Here is a 19,253-nt window from a genome sequence, read left to right as displayed (position 1 = left end):
GCATTCTGACATGACTAAAAGAGCCTACTGCAGTCTGACATGACTAAAGGAGCCTACTGCAGTCTGACATGACTAAAGGAGCCTACTGCAGTCTGACATGAGTAAAAGAGCCTACTGCAGTCTGACATCACTAAAGGAACCTACTGCAGTCTGACATCACTAAAGGAGCCTACTGCAGTCTGACATGACTAAAGGAGTCTACTGCAGTCTGAAATGACTAAAAGAGCCTACTGCAGTCTGACATGACTAAAGGAGTCTACTGCAGTCTGACATCACTAAAGGAGCCTAATGCAGTCTGACATCACCAAAGGAGCCTACTGCAGTCTGACATCACTAAAGGAGCCTACTGCAGTCTGACATCACTAAAGGAACCTACTGCAGTCTGACATGACTAAAGGAGTCTACTGCAGTCTGACATCACTAAAGGAGCCTAATGCAGTCTGACATCACTAAAGGAGCCTACTGCAGTTTGACATCACTAAAGGATCTTCTGCAGTCTGACATGACTAAAGGAGTCTACTGCAGTCTGACATCACTAAAGGAGCCTAATGCAGTCTGACATCACTAAAGGAGCCTACTGCAGTTTGACATCACTAAAGGATCTTCTGCAGTCTGACATGACTAAAGGAGTCTACTGCAGTCTGACATCACTAAAGGAGCCTACTGCAGTCTGACATCACTAAAGGAGCCTACTGCAGTCTGACATCACTAAATGAGCCTACTGCAGTTTGACACCACTAAAGGATCTTCTGCAGTCTGATATCACTAAAGAAACCTACTGCAGTCTGACATGACTAAAGGAGCCTACTGCAGTTTGACATGACTGAAGGAGCATGACTAAAGGGGCCTACTGCAGTCTGACATGACTAAAGGAGCCTACTGCAGTCTGACATGACTAAAGGAGCCTACTGCAGTCTGACATGACTAAAGGGGCCTACTGCAGTCTGACATGATTAAAGGGGCCTACTGCAGTCTGACATGACTAAAGGAGCCTACTGCAGTCTGACATGACTAAAGGAGCCTACTGCAGTCTGAAATGATTAAAGGGGCCTACTGCATTCTGACATGACTAAAAGAGCCTACTGCAGTCTGACATGACTAAAGGAGCCTACTGCAGTCTGACATGACTAAAGGAGCCTACTGCAGTCTGACATGAGTAAAAGAGCCTACTGCAGTCTGACATCACTAAAGGAACCTACTGCAGTCTGACATCACTAAAGGAGCCTACTGCAGTCTGACATGACTAAAGGAGTCTACTGCAGTCTGAAATGACTAAAAGAGCCTACTGCAGTCTGACATGACTAAAGGAGTCTACTGCAGTCTGACATCACTAAAGGAGCCTAATGCAGTCTGACATCACCAAAGGAGCCTACTGCAGTCTGACATCACTAAAGGAGCCTACTGCAGTCTGACATCACTAAAGGAACCTACTGCAGTCTGACATGACTAAAGGAGTCTACTGCAGTCTGACATCACTAAAGGAGCCTAATGCAGTCTGACATCACTAAAGGAGCCTACTGCAGTTTGACATCACTAAAGGATCTTCTGCAGTCTGACATGACTAAAGGAGTCTACTGCAGTCTGACATCACTAAAGGAGCCTAATGCAGTCTGACATCACTAAAGGAGCCTACTGCAGTTTGACATCACTAAAGGATCTTCTGCAGTCTGACATGACTAAAGGAGTCTACTGCAGTCTGACATCACTAAAGAAGCCTACTGCAGTCTGACATCACTAAAGGAGCCTACTGCAGTCTGACATCACTAAATGAGCCTACTGCAGTTTGACATCACTAAAGGATCTTCTGCAGTCTGATATCACTAAAGAAACCTACTGCAGTCTGACATGACTAAAGGAGCCTACTGCAGTTTGACATGACTGAAGGAGCATGACTAAAGGGGCCTACTGCAGTCTGACATGACTAAAGGAGCCTACTGCAGTCTGACATGACTAAAGGAGCCTACTGCAGTCTGACATGACTAAAGGGGCCTACTGCAGTCTGACATGATTAAAGGGGCCTACTGCAGTCTGACATGACTAAAGGAGCCTACTGCAGTCTGACATGACTAAAGGAGCCTACTGCAGTCTGACATGACTAAAGGAGTCTACTGCAGTCTGACATGACTAAAGGAGCCTACTGCAGTCTGACATGACTAAAGGAGCCTACTGCAGTCTGACATGACTAAAGGGGCCTACTGCAGTCTGACATGATTAAAGGGGCCTACTGCAGTCTGACATGACTAAAGGAGCCTACTGCAGTCTGACATGACTAAAGGAGCCTACTGCAGTCTGACATGACTAAAGGAGCCTACTGCATTCTGACATGATTAAAGGAGCCTAATGCAGTCTGACGTGATTAAAGGAGCCTACTGCAGTCTGACATGACTAAAGGAGCCTACTGCAGTCTGACATGACTAAATGAGCCTACTGCAGTCTGACATGACTAAAGGAGACTACTGCATTCTGACATGATTAAAGGAGCCTACTGCAGTCTGACATGACTAAAGGAGCCTACTGCAGTCTGAAATGATTAAAGGGGCCTACTGCATTCTGACATGACTAAAAGAGCCTACTGCAGTCTGACATGACTAAAGGAGCCTACTGCATTCTGACATGATTAAAGGAACCTACTGCAGTCTGACACGATTAAAGGGGCCTACTGCAGTCTGACATGACTAAAGGAGCCTACTGCAGTCTGACATGACTAAAGGAGACTACTGCATTCTGACATGATTAAAGGAGCCTACTGCAGTCTGACATGACTAAAGGAGCCTACTGCAGTCTGAAATGATTAAAGGGGCCTACTGCATTCTGACATGACTAAAAGAGCCTACTGCAGTCTGACATGACTAAAGGAGCCTACTGCATTCTGACATGATTAAAGGGGCCTACTGCAGTCTGACATGACTAAAGGAGCCTACTGCAGTCTGACATGACTAAAGGAGCCTACTGCAGTCTGACATGACTAAAGGAGCCTACTGCATTCTGACATGATTAAAGGAGCCTAATGTAGTCTGACATGATTAAAGGAGCCTACTGCAGTCTGAGATGACTAAAGGAGCCTACTGCAGTCTGACATGACTAAATGAGCCTACTGCAGTCTGACATGACTAAAGGAGACTACTGCATTCTGACATGATTAAAGGAGCCTACTGCAGTCTGACATGACTAAAGGAGCCTACTGCAGTCTGAAATGATTAAAGGGGCCTACTGCATTCTGACATGACTAAAAGAGCCTACTGCAGTCTGACATGACTAAAGGAGCCTACTGCATTCTGACATGATTAAAGGAACCTACTGCAGTCTGACATGACTAAAGGAGCCTACTGCAGTCTGACATGACTAAAGGAGCCTACTGCAGTCTGACATGACTAAAGGAACCTACTGCAGTCTGACATGACTAAAGGATTACACCACGGCAGGTGTGAAACGAGGCTTAACTCAGACAGCTAGCTAGCTGTACCCCAGACGCAGCCACACATCGCCAAACAAGTCCAGTCTACAAAGAAAAGAGAGGTATAAATGTAAGCTTATTGCTCAGTCCCATCCCAGATCAGACCCCTCACCACTTTCAGCGGTCATTTTCAACAGCAACAAGTTTGATCTGTATGTCTCAGAATTGTCTCTGTTTGGCTGGTACAAACGGCCAAATGTGATGAAAACCATTGATTGAGGAGCGGCCAAAGTTTAGATCTTTGATGGTTGGGGTGGTTGGGGCGGGGGGGGGGGCGACACTGGTTAAGACGATTGTGGACCCCACACTGAGAGGGGTAGTTAAACGGCCGCTGTTTCCCTTTGATGTGTCACAGGAATAAACTTCAGCGCAATTTCCCCCACCGTAGCCGTAACGACAAGCATCACGACTCTCAAAGAGGGCGGGACGAGACAACGTAATCACTGATCACTGCACAAAATGAAACACAAGGACCTTGTCGCCTTCTTCTGACACCACGGAGAGACAAGTGGAGAATGAAATAGATTTTCTACAGTTGTGGAATAACTTTGGCTAAACCATCATAATGAAAGAGAAAGTACATTCTGTCTCACACTTTGAGTTACTAAGATGTGTTAATGTATTACAGTAGGCCCTATATCAGTTCTTACCAAAACATTAAACAGAGGTTGTTTAAACGGAATAACAGTTTCAATTTCTATTTCTGGAAACAGACCAAAATGTACTAAAGACTACATATTACATTGGGGTTAAGTTATCCTTCTCATCATAACTTAATGTTAGATCAAAAATGCAAACACAAACTGAACAGCTAGTTTAGCATTTTTTAAAACTAAACTGGAGTCGAAATAGATAATACTCTTAATCTTAATATTACAAAACAAGATCATTCTAAAATTGATCCAGATAAAAACATCTCTATTAAGCTTTATCAATGAAGCGATGAGTAAACGAGAGAGACAGCCAGAGATGAAAGGAGAGCCCTATTGAGATCAGTGCTTGCTAGTTGGTAATGAATACTGCAGGGAGCATTGATGATTGTAATTATCAAACTGCTGTTTTAAAAGGCCATTGATTGATGTCATTAGCTCAGTGAGTGTTTACTGATTGCTGCATTTGCACGTTTCCTGGTGCTGGGCTCTCACACATGGCCTGTTATTATAACAGGAGACTTGGAAGGGGAAGAGGAAGAAGAGGACGAGGGCATCGAATAAGCAATAAGCTTGCATTTATACCGACATGCATATATAGACCCTACAGACACACACACACACACACACACACACACACACACACACACACACACACACACACACACACACACACACACACACACACACACACACACACACACACACACACACACACACACACACACACACACACACACACACACACACACACACACACACACACACACACACACACTCTGCTACTGTATTCAATTATGTCAAAAGTCTAGTTAGAAGACAACTGACAACAACAGTATGAGCCATTTACTATTGTATAAAACTATTTACTATTTACTGGTGTATAAAACCATTTACTATTTACTGGTGTATAAAACTATTTACTATTTACTGGTGTATAAAACTATTTACTATTTACTGGTGTACAAAACTATTTATTATTTACTGGTGTATAAAACTATTTACTATTTACTGGTGTATAAAACTATTTACTATTTACTGGTGTACAAAACTATTTACTATTTACTGGTGTATAAAACTATTTACTATTTACTGGTGTATAAAACTATTTACTATTTACTGGTGTATAAAACTATTTACTATTTACTGGTGTATAAAACTATTTACTATTTACTGGTGTATAAAACTATTTACTATTTACTGGTGTACAAAAGCGCCGGCTTCAGATGCCTGGATACGGACAGTGTAGTGTGTAGTGTGGTGTAGTGTTGTCTGGTGTATTGTGGTGTGGTGTGGTCTGGTGTAGTGTGGTGTGGTCTGGTGAAGTGTGGTGTTGTCTGGTGTAGTGTGGTGTGGTGCAGTACAGTGTAGTGTGGTGTGGTACAGTGTAGTGTGGTGTGTTCTGGTGAGGTATGGTGTGTTCTGGTGTAGTGTGGTGTGGTCTGGTGTAGTTTGGTGTGGTACGGTGTAGTATAGCGTAGTTTGGTGTGGTCTGGTATAGTGTGGTGTGGTCTGGTCTGGTGTAGTGTGGTGTGGTCTGGTGTAGTGTGGTGTGGTCTGGTGTAGTGTGGTGTGGTGCGGTACAGTGTAGTGTGGTCTGGTGTAGTGTGGTGTGGTACAGTGTTGTGTGGTGTTGTGCGGTGCGGTACAGTGTAGTGTGGTGTGGTCTGGTGTAGTGTGGTGTGGTGCGGTCTGGTGTAGTGTGGTACGATCTGGTGTAGTGTGGTGTGGTCTGATGTACTGTGGTCTGGTCATGTGTAGTGTAGTGTGGTGCAGTACGGTGTGGTACGGTGTGGTGTAGTGTGGTGTGGTCTGGTGTAGTGTGGTGTGGTCTGGTGTAGTGTGGTGTGGTGCGGTCTGGTGTAGTGTGGTGTGGTGCGGTCTGGTGTAGTGTGGTGTGGTACGGTGTAGTGTAGTGTGGTGCGGTACGGTACGGTACTTACTGGTGTAGTGTGGTGTGGTACGGTGTAGTATAGTGTAGTGTGGTGTGGTCTGGTGTAGTGTGGTGTGGTCTGGTGTAGTGTGATGTGGTCTGGTGTGATGTGGTCTGGTGTAGTGTGGTGTGGTACGGTGTAGTATAGCGTAGTGTGGTGTGGTCTGGTATAGTGTGGTGTGGTCTGGTGTGATGTGGTCTGGTGTAGTGTGGTGTGGTCTGGTGTAGTGTGGTGTGGTCTGGTGTAGTGTGGTGTGGTGCGGTACACTGTAGTGTGGTGTGGTGCGGTACAGTGTAGTATGGTGTTGTCTGGTGTAGTGTGGTATTGTCTGGTGTAGTGTGGTGTGGTGTGGTCTGGTGTAGTGTGGTGTGGTCTGGTGTAGTGTGGTGTGGTGTGGTACAGTGTAGTGTGGTGTGGTCTGGTGTAGTGTGGTGTGGTGCGGTCTGGTGTAGTGTGGTACGATCTGGTCTAGTGTGGTGTGGTCTGATGTACTGTTGTCTGGTCATGTGTAGTGTAGTGTGGTGCGGTACGGTGTGGTACGGTCTGGTGTAGTGTGGTGTGGTCTGGTGTAGAGTGGTGTGGTCTGGTGTAGTGTGGTGTGGTCTGGTGTAGTATTTATGCTGCAGTAGTTTATGTGTCGGGGGGCTAGGGTCAGTTTGTTATATCTGGAGTACTTCTCCTGTCCTATTCGGTGTCCTGTGTGAATCTAAGTGTGCGTTCTCTAATTCTCTCCTTCTCTCTTTCTTTCTCTCTCTCGGAGGACCTGAGCCCTAGGACCATGCCCCAGGACTACCTGATATGATGACTCCTTGCTGTCCCCAGTCCACCTGACTGGCCATGCTGCTGCTCCAGTTTCAACTGTTCTGCTTTACTATTATTCAACCATGCTGGTCATTTATGAACATTTGAACATCTTGGCCACGTTCTGTTATAATCTCCACATGGCACAGCCAGAAGAGGACTGGCCACCCCACATATGCTCTCTCTAATTCTCTCTTTCTTTCTCTCTCTCGGAGGACCTGAGCCCTAGGACCGTGACCCAGGACTACCTGACATGATGGCTCCTTGCTGTCCCCAGTCCACCTGACTGTGCTGCTGCTCCAGTTTCAACTGTTCTGCCTTATTATTATTCGACCATGCTGGTCATTTATGAACATTTGAACATCTTGGTCATGTTCTGTTATAATCTCTACCCGGCACAGCCAGAAGATGACTGGCCACCCCACATAGCCTGGTTCCTCTCTAGGTTTCTTCCTAGGTTTTGGCCTTTCTAGGGAGTTTTTCCTAGCCACCGTGCTTTTACACCTGCATTGTTTGCTGTTTGGGGTTTTAGGCTGGGTTTCTGTACAGCACTTTGAGATATCAGCTGATGTACGAAGGGCTATTTAAATAAATTTGATTTGATTTGATTTGGTGTAGTGTGGTACGGTCTGGCGTAGTGTGATGTGGTGTGGTCTGGTATAGTGTGGTACGGTCTGGTGTAGTGTGGTGTGGTCTGGTGTAGTGTGATGTGGTGTGGTCTGGTGTAGTGTGGTGTGGTCTGGTGTAGTGTGGTACAGTCTGGTGTAGTGTGGTGTGGTCTGGTGTAGTGTGGTGTGGTGTGGTCTGGTGTAGTGTGGTACGGTTTGGTGTAGTGTGGTGTGGTGTGGTTGAGTATTGTGGTGTTGGTACAGTGCGGTCTACCGTCTCTCAGCTTCCTCTCCCAGGACACACACACCTCAGCAGAGAGACAGACAGACTGCTACACCTCCTTTATCTATCTGACACCTCAATGTCAACAGAACTAACAACAGGCCCACTGCCCTGGGCGTACCAGTCATTCTGAGGAGCACACCGACAGGCCCACTGCCTGGGCGTACTGTCAGGATTTGGCCAGGGTTGTTCCGGTTTTTGGTCACTAGATGCCCCCATTGTGCCTTTTGACCTTCTGTTTTCCCTTGATCCCCATTATTATTTGCACCTGTGCCTCGTTTCCCCTGATTGTATTTAAACCCTTTGTTTTCCTCAGTTCTTTGCTCTGTGTTTGTATGTTAGCACCCAGCCCTAGTACTCTGTGAACTCTTGTTGATCCCGGTGGACTCTCTTGTGGAATTCTGTTTTTTGTTCTTGTTTGTTTGTTTTTGAGTATCTTTTGAGGCTTTTTGTGCTTTACCTTCCACCTTGTGGATTTACCTTTTTGTCTTGGAGGATTACCTTTGTTCTTGTGGAATTCCTTTTGAGGTTGTGGAGTTACATGTTTTCCTGAAGAACTTCACTTTTTACTTCATTAAATACACCGTCTCAAGTACTGCTGTGTCTGCCTCATCTTCTGGGTTCTGCCGACTATTCGTGGCTCAGTTGGTTAAGTGACTGTTTCTCACTCTGGAGACCCGGGTTTGTAACCGGATCCTGACACGTACCAGTCATTCTGAGGAGCACACCGACAGGCCCACTGCCCTGGGCGTACCAGTCATTCTGAGGAGCACACCGACAGGGCCACTGCCCTGGGCGTACCAGTCATTCTGAGGAGCACACCGACAGGGCCACTGCCCTGGACGTACCAGTCATTCTGAGGAGCACACCGACAGGCCCACTGTTTGGGCATGCTGGTCATTCTGAGGAGCACACCGACAGGCCCACTGCCCTGGGCGTACCAGTCATTCTGAGGAGCACACCGACAGGCCCACTGCCCTGGGCGTACCAGTCATTCTGAGGAGCACACCGACAGGCCCACTGCCCTGGGCGTACCAGTCATTCTGAGGAGCACACGACAGGGCCAAACAGGAGTAGGGGAAAAGGGACATCGGGTGAAAAAAAAAATGAAATAAAGAACTGAAACAGAATAGACGAAGAGTAAAGATGTTACGTGTTTGAAACTCAGCCTCTCATCTGTTCCACTTCTCAGTTTCACTCTCTATCAAATGTCATATATTCACTCACTTCTTCAAAATACATCTCTCATTGCTATTCTGCAGAAACAGCTGAGATGCAGCTGTAGCGAAATAACAACTTCTTTAAGAATACCTTAGAATACCTTAGAATAGCTTAGAATAGCTACTACGACTCCAATGATTAAAAAAAACACTGCTACGGACAGAGAGAGGCTGGGAAACTAATAGAGATGGAGTCTGGGTGGGTGACAGCTATTGGATTTGAATATGAGATAGCTGCCGAGTAGAGGACACACAATTAGAATGCAGGATTGAATCAATAGGCCTGCTGACAGATGGATTACAGAGGTAAATAGATGATACATGCTGATAAATAATTAATTGGGGCTAGTGGGAGGAGGGCTGGGATGGAGGAAGAGTGACATGAAGGTAGCTAGAGGGAGAACGGCAACACTTTCCTAATGGCCGTCACCCATCACAAATGCACCAGTGCATTGTGGGTCGGTGTGAAGGACCATGCAGATATGATTGGACATGGTGGTTCTGTGATGAGCTTATGAGACCGTGGTAATACAGTGTTTCTGCATCCGATGGAGCGTGGTGTAAATAACAAGGGAATGCCGGTTTCAAACATGGCCTGTTTAGTTACCTGGTAAATCATTGTAATACCAACAAATTCAACATTTAAGTTTTCTTTTCTTTTTTTTGATTGATTTGCTTACTGAAAAACCACGCTAGCGTATTTTCAGTGAAGACTAAATAGCACCAAAACAAAAGCTACAGGTGCATGTCATGTGGTTGTGAGGTAATGGCCTAAAAAAGGGTGTTATTGTGGCACAGCCCTTCTGCAACACTGTGAAACCGTGCGCTAAAACAGGTAACGATCCCAAACGCAGCCTCTCTTATGCACCGTGACCAGCCATCACCGCAGCGCTTCAGAGGCAGCAATCACTTGCCGATGAATTATTCAAAATTAAGGGCGTAACGTATATGTGTCGTCTTGCCAAGTGGGCTTTTTGGAAAAAAGCCTGTCACAGAAGACTGCATCCACAAACTGTGAGAAGATTAGATTACAGAGACGAGAAGGGGGGGGGCAGACCTAGTGAGGAGAGAGGGAGGGAGGGGAAAGAGGGGAAAAGAGGGAGTAGAAAGAGAAAGGGAGAGGAGCACAGGAAAAAGAAAGATGAAAGGGGAAATAAAAGAGAAGACTACACGCCGGCTTTCGTGTGGGTCTGTCTTGTTTAGCTCTGGGTGGGGGACCTGTTAGCAGGAGCACGGCTTCAGCCACTGCCTCTTTAAGGGTGCTCTGGGGCAACAGACCTTTCAACACACCAGCATAAGCCTGGGCAGGCCGAAGGCTGTGAAAGGCAGCTCTCTAGAGAAATAAACCCTTCAGCTCTGGGCACTGTGAGTCAGTCAGTGACAATTCGCCTTTTCCTAAGACCACAAATGAAAACCTGTATAATAAAAAAGGAGGAGGGGTAATGGAGGAGTGGACCTCCAGGGTGTTCTGCCTTCATGGTGCCTGACCGGAAGCCTGACCCCTGGGTAACAGAGGAACGGAACTGCATGCCAGCTGTGGAGGTTCTACTGGACTCAGCGGGCTGGTTTCACTGGGGTTTTATAGAGGCTGAGTGACATCAGCACAGGGCTGAAATCCGGACCATGGGAATGTGGCTGACCCGGGGCCTGGGAGACGGACGGAGACTGGGCCCCCCATAGTGCTGCTGCACACAAAGACACAGCAGAAATATCATGGGCGTGCACGCACACACACACACACACAGACACGCAGCAAAAATAACACAGCCCACTGTCAGGGGAAACAACCACCACAATATTACCAGCTACATAAAGCCTCTGCTCATTTTTACATTCTCCTATCGATACTTATGTTGTCATATAGCCTGAAGCTGAAACAAGCTCTCTGTCTCTCTGAGAAAGCAGATCAAAAGTTGCAGGCTTGTGTTCAATGTGTTCTAACAGCCCGTCCTTTAGCTGAGAGTGGATTCATGTGAGTAGCTGTTTACTAGTCCAGAGAGCCCAGCTGTTCCTTGGAGGAGGATGTCGCCGCTCATCTCATTTCCCCCCGTTCATTTCCCTAACAGTGGATCCAGCAGCTCGTTTCAATAATCGAGGCTTGCCACCAATCTGTGTCCAATTCAAGTGGCCGAGCCAACAAAGCCCAGGCAGAAAGCGCTAATCCTTGATCTGCATCGCGCCGCAGCAATGGCACAGCTCACTGCTTCTTCTATTTAACACAGTGTTGTGATGGGTAGACACCTGCTGTCTACTGCCAACAACCACCCAATGTCTACCGCTGAGAGAGAGAGAGAGAGAGAGAGAGAGAGAGAGAGAGAGAGAGAGAGAGAGAGAGAGAGAGAGAGAGAGAGAGAGAGAGAGAGGGGGGTAAAGGGAGAGAAAGAGAGGGAGAGAGAGCGAGGGAGAGAGAGCGAGGGAGAGAGAGAGATAGAGAGGGAGAGAGATAGAGAGGGAGTGGGGGGTAAAGGGAGAGAAAGAGAGGGAGAGAGAGCGAGGGAGAGAGAGATAGAGAGGGAGAGAGAGAGAGAGAGAGGGAGTGGGGGGTAAAGGGAGAGAAAGAGAGAGAGTGAGAGAGAGAGGGAGAGAGAGCATGATGAGAGAGAGTGAGAGAGAGAGAGAGAGGGGCGGGGGGATGGGCACGGGGACTGACAGAGAGGCAAAATGAGAGGACAAGCCTTTTAACATCTGGGTAAGCACAGACGAGCACCCGGGCCGCAGCCTAATTATTAGAACACTCTTACTTAACTTAACCTCGCCACTAGACCGTGACAGGGAGATGGGAGGGAGGGAGAGGGGATGACAGCAGAGCAAGAGGCTGGGAGAGAGGGAGAGAGAGAGTGTGGAGGGAGTAGATTTTTGTGGGGATGATAATGTTTGCCTCCTTGGCTATTCAACTCTTCATCTGCCAGAAAGAAATGAATAGGGGTTGTTGTGACTAAACAAAACATTCATGAGCATAACATTACAGTAATTCAAATATAAAGGTATTTCTATTCATAAAGGCATCTAATGTATTTTATTTATCACTAGCATCATTCATCCTTGAAGACCCTCTCTTTCTGTGATTGTCTCCTTTTCCTACAACCGTTTCCCAAAAGTTTGTAACATTTCCCCGGGAATAACAACCACACGGATGACATCTGCTCTTTGAAAGAAAGAAAAAAAATCCCCATCTGACTCACTGTGTGTTTTAACAGCTGTCAGCGTATGTTGCTCTTTTGAACACTGGATGTGAAGAACGTTGGAATAACTGCACATTGGGTGACAGATCTACAAGGCAGGAACTTTGCACCAATCATCATGACAGAGAGGGAGAGGGAAAGGTAAGGGCCAGCAAATCATTAAAGGCGCCACTGAATGATCTGCCTGGCAACCAGAAAGGTACAGAAACGGTTATGGAGATAGAACTACATTCTCATTATGAATATTAACAACCTAGCTGTTCATATTCATAATCATCACAAAATAATTTAACCTAAACCCAAAACTCTTCTGTGATTGGGGATCTTGAATTAAATGTGGGAGAGATTGAATCCTGATTCTGAATCGTGATTCTCCCAGACAGACAGACATTAGGTGGGATGTCTCGCCTAGCCTGACTGGCCTGTCCTCTGACTGACTGGGAGGTGGGTCGGTCAGTGGCTATCTCCAGTCCTGAGCAACCGGAGTGGTGGGGGTTAAGTGTGGCCCTGCCAGGCACCCAGTACCCCGTAAATCAGTGGGGATTTATGGAGACAGGCCTGTACGGCTCACAGCTCGGTCACGTCAGGAAGGAAGCTTGCGTGGCTGCACTCTGTTGTCTTAAGGATTCTTCTCTTTATTTCAGCTGCTCAGGAAAGCAGCTGGGGTCTGCGTTTCAGCTCTAAACCACGCTAATTGCTCATCCTCCTCCTTTTTGTAATTTCTTTTATCTCTCCTTTTATCTCACTTTTGCCCCTCTACCTTCTCCTCTCCCTTTTCTCTTTCTCACACACACACACACGCACACACACACACACACACACGCACACACGCACGCACACACACACACACACACACACGCACACACACACACACACACACGCACACACGCACACACGCTCTCACACGCACGCACGCACACACACACGCACGCACGCACGCACGCACGCACGCACACACACACACACACACACACACACACACACACACACACACACACACACACACACACACACACACACACACACACACAAACACACAGTACTTCCTTCCTTCCCTCTCTCTCTCTCTCTCTCTGTCTCTTCACTCTCTTTCCATCTCTCCTCCCTAAGCCAGGCTTGTTGGGGAGCTTTGTGGAATGGAAATGTGGAAGTGGGTTAGCTGCTCAGGGTCAGGTTCAATGTTCAGATCTGCGGTGCAAATGTGTGGTGGGAGAAAACAAACAAACAAGCTCCAGCTGTCACACACTCACAGAGGGAGATGTACACACACACAAACACACATCCATGACAATAAATGACACACACACAAAACACACAGAGATACACATATTTAAAATCACTCTCACAAACAAACAAGTGTTCTTCTGTCTTCACTGAGCTTCTGCGTGTGATTCTTTCATTGTAAATATTCAAGTGAATTTTAAACAGGCAAATTACTTCGGGTGCCTTTAAAACTATACAGTATACAAGGAAACACCCTTTTATTACAGATTTCAGAGGGATAAATCTGTAATATGAGTACACTGACATGTAATAGCTTATAATGTGCCATGCGTATATTATAATGTGACATGCGTATATTATAATGTGATATGTGTGTATTATAATGTGATATGTGTATATTATAATGTGATATGTGTATATTATAATGTGATATGCGTATATTATAATGTGACATGCGTATATTATAATGTGATATGTGTGTATTATAATGTGATATGTGTATATTATAATGTGATATGTGTATATTATAATGTGATATGTGTGTATTATAATGTGATATGTGTATATTATAATGTGATATGTGTATATTATAATGTGATATGTGTGTATTATAATGTGATATGCGTATATTATAATGTGATATGCGTATATTATAATGTGACATGCGTATATTATAATGTGATATGTGTGTATTATAATGTGATATGTGTATATTATAATGTGATATGTGTATATTATAATGTGCCATGCGTATATTATAATGTGATATGCGTATATTATAATGTGATATGTGTATATTATAATGTGATATGCGTATATTATAATGTGATATGTGTATATTATAATGTGATATGTGTATATTATAATGTGATATGTGTATATTATAATGTGCCATGCGTATATTATAATGTGATATGCCAACCCCCCTAGTCCCCTGGTCCCCTTCCACCCTAATCTCCTCTATATCAGTGAGGATGAACCAGACCGTATTCTAATCAAATGACACAAATATCAGCTTAACACACAATAGCAGTTTATCTGGATGGTATTGGTAAGATCCATAAGCCTTGCAGTTTCCCAATGCCCAACACGAAGGACATGTAATTCAATCTATTTCACTTCTATCTACGCTAGAAATCTACATGCATCTCTCTGGTTGGACATAAACATGACCAGCAGAAACACAGACAGCATTAGCTGGGCTGACGTTTACAGGATCTGAAAAACACCAATGCGACTTAAACAAGACTCCTATAACAAGTAATCCTTTATGAGAAATGCTATTTCTTTCATCTCTCTCTCTTCTTCCCTCCTTCTCTCTCCCTCTTGTTCTTCTTGCTGGGTGTCATTCCCCCTCCCTGCTCCTCCGGTGGTGTTTTTATCGGATCAGTCTCAGTTCGCCGCTCTTGTCTCTCATGTGTTCGATCAAGGGTGGTTCGATCTCTCCTTATGCACAGTGCGCCTGTCGCGCTCTAGCCCTCCCAATGAGAGAGACAGAGAGAGGAAAAGGGAGAGGAAAAGTGAGAAAGATAGTGAGAAAGCACAGCGACTCTCAGTGTGCAATTACCCGCCACCATAATGAGGGCTCGGTCTCTTTCTCCTGAGAGACTGACTCCCACTTTCTCTCTCTCTCTCGCTCTCTCTCTCCCACCAATCTGTCACAAGATCAGATGGATCCTGTTGACGTGTGTAGGACTTGTTAGTGCTTGTGCAGAGAGAGAGGGTGGGGGTGGGGGGGTTATCCGCCCCTCCTGTTAGAGACATGCCTCCTGCCAAAGTTTGGAAAGCTGGGTAATCCCCTGTTCATTTGCCACACTGGCTGGGTGAGTGCAGTGGTATGATGAATGCTGATGACAGGACTGTACCCCATCTTGCTGCGAGTCACTTCCCAAGTAATCAGATTAAAACAGTGAGCCAAATGGCCTCTGCTCATTGGAGAATGCTAATGTCCCAGAGCTTGTGGGAGTTGGAGTGAGACAGGGACAGGAAAGGACATGGGGGGAAGGCAGGAAGAAGGGACCAGAAAATCAGTGTTGTGCACTGTAGGGGTGACAGAGAACATAATCGGTGAGGGAATTGTGTGTTGTGTGTGTGTGTGTGTGTGTGTGTGTGTGTGTGTGTGTGTGTGTGTGTGTGTGTGTGTGTGTGTGTGTGTGTGCGTGCGTGCGTGCGTGCGTGCGTGCGTGCGTGCGTGCGTGCGTGCGTGTGTGTGTGTGTGTGTGTGCGTGTGTGCGTGTGTGTGTGAGCGCGTGTGTGTGACCTCGTGAGCTCACACATCAGCGTGTGTGTATGCGTTCGCCACAGACCACAGCGAGAGGGGAGGACAGTGTGTGAGTGAGTTTAAGGCTGAGTGGGCCTATGGAAATGTCTTTGGTTTTCACAGGCTGCTACTGTATTTTGGAGTTAAGGTTCACAGGGTGGATTACTGCCAGTTATATTACTGGACTCCCTCTCAGCAGCATACTTATTCTTCTGAGCATGCCCTGGCATCATTTGATATTTTCCCAAATTCTTTCACTTGCACTTACCCAAGAGAAACTTCCATGTAATTTATGAATCAAATCTGTGGAGTTCATCTGTGTGTGGGGCTCACTTCCTGAACATCCCTCTGTACTTTAATGCACTTCATAGATAGCAACGTATGGATGCTGCTGTCTCTATAGCAACACAGCACACAGGATGTGTTGTTTTTAGGTACATTTATTCTTGTAAACTAATATCAAAAGTGTATTGTTTGTGAGGCATGATTTAATAGTAGAATTAGTGGTTACCTTTACATGAGTTTTATGTTTCATAATATACAGATACATGTACTCACAGCGTTCGATGCGGTCCTCTGGGCTCGATGACGTCTCGCGGTCGGACAACAGGCCGGACACTGCAAAAATCTTTTTCCCAGCATCCTCCACTGCCTTAAGGGCGCTTGGGGAGCTGGAGGGGATCTGTCCCCCCCCAAAGTCATACTCTTTACCCTCAGCGTCCGTGTAGCGCAGGTGGGGAGAGGCGTCTGCATCCAGGCAGCCTTTGAGGCGCTTGGCTGGGGTGAAGGCAGACTGGTAGCCCCCTGCCCCGTCACGGTCGTCTGGAGGGGACGCGAAGGGTCGGAAGGCCCCCACCCCGCTGTGGTTCAGCATGTTGATGGGGGAGCAGTCCAGGTTTGGGGGGGCGAACTGGTGATGCAGGTGCAGCAGGGAGGAGGGGAAGTCCCGGTTGGGGAAGCCCCCGGGAACGGCTCCCTGACGGTGGTACATGGAGGCGAAGGTGTAGGAGCCATTGTTGAAGGGCAGGTGCATGTCCTTCTCCCCCATGGAGACAGGCACGCCGAAGGGGCGGGGCTGCTGGCAGGGGATGGAGGCGTCACGGCTGGCCTCGGCGGTGGAAGCCAGCACCATCAGGGCCGGGGATGCTAGAGGGTTGGGAAGGTAAGAGGACGACTCCATCTTGAAAGCGGCCCGGTGCAGGTCCATCCTGGTACCTGAGGAGTGGGGTTCCTGGGCCCAGAGGAGGGGCTGAGAGAAGAAGGAGTGGGGCGGGGTGTCCGGGCTGCGGGAGGCGGCTCTGGACACGCAGGTCAGGGGAAGGTGGGTCCTCACGGAAGGGTCCAGTCTCACTGCGGGTTCATCCTCCTCAGGTCACCGTCTGTAACAGGACACACAAGAAGTGACGTTTTCATTCACCATCAGCCATAAAACTATTAAAAATAACATGACAGAGCCTCTTTGAAGAAGTCACAAACTTTCCCTCAGAGAGAGATCTGGGGTTGGATCACTTCGATTTAAGCGGATTATTTCCCCATCTCTCCCTCCCTCCATCTCTCCATCTCTCCCTCCCTCCATCTCTCCATCTCTCCCTCCCTCCATCTCTCCATCTCTCCATCTCTCCCTCCCCTGCCTGCAGCTGGACCAGAACCGTCTGTCACAGATAACGGCAGCGCTCGTCAATCTGATAAGGCCGGGCCTGCTCATGTGAACACTCGTCCCTGGTCCCCAGGCTGCCTACTCCAATGGGATTGTGATAGTGATATCATATCAGGCTGCCATCTGCACAGCCAGGAAATTTGACTGAATGAATAAATTAGCTGCACTTAACCTCTTGGCCTCTGGAGCAGTGAAACAGACTGAGACTCTCAGGAGGATTAAATGGTCAGATTGAACAAAGTGTGTGAGGTGATTTAATGAAACGATGGCAAAAAAACGTTTCAAATGGACCTATGTGTGGGTATACCTATGTGTGTGTATACCTATGTGTGGGTATACATTTTAAGAGCTCAAAAGAAGTGCCCATCATCGATAAAAATCAACCACAAAACTGAAGTTACAAATTCAGTATTTTATGCATCTCTACTTCATAAATCTATATTTTAAAATGATATTCCATGTACCTTTACATTGACATACACATAAAATGTTGAAGTTAGATATGCTATCATACATTCACCATTGATTTATCTAAATCCTCTCAAATGTTGAACCAATTCATGTGGATAAGGTCAAACCTACAGCATCATGTACATAGCTCTTTAAAGCCACACAGAATATCTGCCCACATCAAAGACTCTCCACGGGAATTAGCTGAGAAATATTTTATATACATCAGCTGTCCTGAACACTCATTCAAATCCATTTAAAACCTGATCTGAGCTTTGACACACTGCACACACAGCCTCTCCCCCCAAAATAATCTATTTACATTACATTTACATTACCACACAGGCTTCGTCCCAAACGGCGCCCTATTCCCCACATGGGCGCCCTATTCCCCACACGGTGCCCCTATGGGGCTCTGGACAAAAGTAGTGCACTATATAGGGAACAGGGTGCCATTTGGGACGTAGCCATACAGTAGATGTCAGGGGAATGTCTGTTGAAAATGGGTTATACTATACTATAGTACACTACAGTGCTCCGGTCTGGCCAGACGCCCAAGCATCACATTACACTCTGTCTTTCCCCCTAATCTATCCAGGAAAAAGCACCTTGAAATGGTACCAATAACAATACCCTATCTGTAACAAAAGGCCCTATCCATGCCCCCTTTCATCATAGTCTTCCCTGCCTATCAGATCTCTTCTCTGGGATAACCTCTAAACAATGACTCCATGTAGGTGTTGACAGCCAGGTAACACAGTGACAAATACCTGGATACTTGAGCTGTATTATCGTTACCATCAGCGTGCAGAGCTGTGGACTCCGTGTGAAACTGACAATTCAATAAAAGGACACAGGATATCCCCTTATGCCGAAAGCATAAGTAGGCTGAGTGTTGTACCGATGTGCTAATCATTTCTCTCTTCTCCAGCAGACGAGGGAGCAGAGCCGAAGTCGCCTGGTGCAGGAGCTACAGGAACAAATCTTGTGCTCCCAGGGCGCTTGAGTCAGCCCTGTGGGCTGGAGCCTGACACACACTGACACACACACACACACTCCTCTGCTCCGCTCCACTCCACACCACGCAGAGTTGTCGGGAAACTGACACCGAAGGGAGGCCTTAAACTGTTTTCTATCTCATTACTGCATGCTTGTCTTATAATATACTACATCCTTTTAAATCATAAGACTGAATAATAAAAGTTCAGCCAAAGTTGAGAATCAGTGTGATCTCAACTGAGGATCTATTATCCTTATCACTAATGATAAACAATCATTGGAATAACATTGGAACAACATTGGAACAACATTGGAACATTGGAATAACCTATAATACATATATATACAGTAGATATCAGTTAGAATCTACTGAAAATAGCTCATAAATATTTACTGACTGGGTTTATTTGCATTTTATTATTGAACGTCATAGATAGAATATTTCCATATTGTCATAACTTGATTACTCTCAGTAGACTGATGCAGCTGTCAGTGAAATATTAAATACAACATATTATTGTATTTTAAGTG

At 46.2% G+C, this 19,253-nt stretch overlaps 1 protein-coding gene across 4 annotated transcripts in view; it reads right to left on the bottom strand.

Annotated features, from left to right (window-relative positions):
- The window catches only part of rnf220a (ring finger protein 220a), a 213,802-nt gene that overhangs the window by 180,217 nt on the left and 14,332 nt on the right, over positions 1-19,253 (bottom strand). For all 4 annotated transcript variants that reach the window (XM_046359924.1, XM_046359925.1, XM_046359926.1 and 1 more), the window contains exon 2: positions 16,175-16,995. In XM_046359924.1, the coding sequence (XP_046215880.1) occupies positions 16,175-16,823 (649 nt within the window). In that variant the 5' untranslated portion in view covers positions 16,824-16,995. The remainder of the gene's footprint in view (positions 1-16,174; positions 16,996-19,253) is intronic.

The sequence above is a fragment of the Oncorhynchus gorbuscha genome, linkage group LG08, assembly GCF_021184085.1.
Source record: "Oncorhynchus gorbuscha isolate QuinsamMale2020 ecotype Even-year linkage group LG08, OgorEven_v1.0, whole genome shotgun sequence".
Classification (NCBI taxonomy): Eukaryota; Metazoa; Chordata; class Actinopteri; order Salmoniformes; family Salmonidae; genus Oncorhynchus; species Oncorhynchus gorbuscha.
Note: the sequence above shows the minus strand (reverse complement) of the source record. Positions and strands in the feature narration are given on the sequence as shown.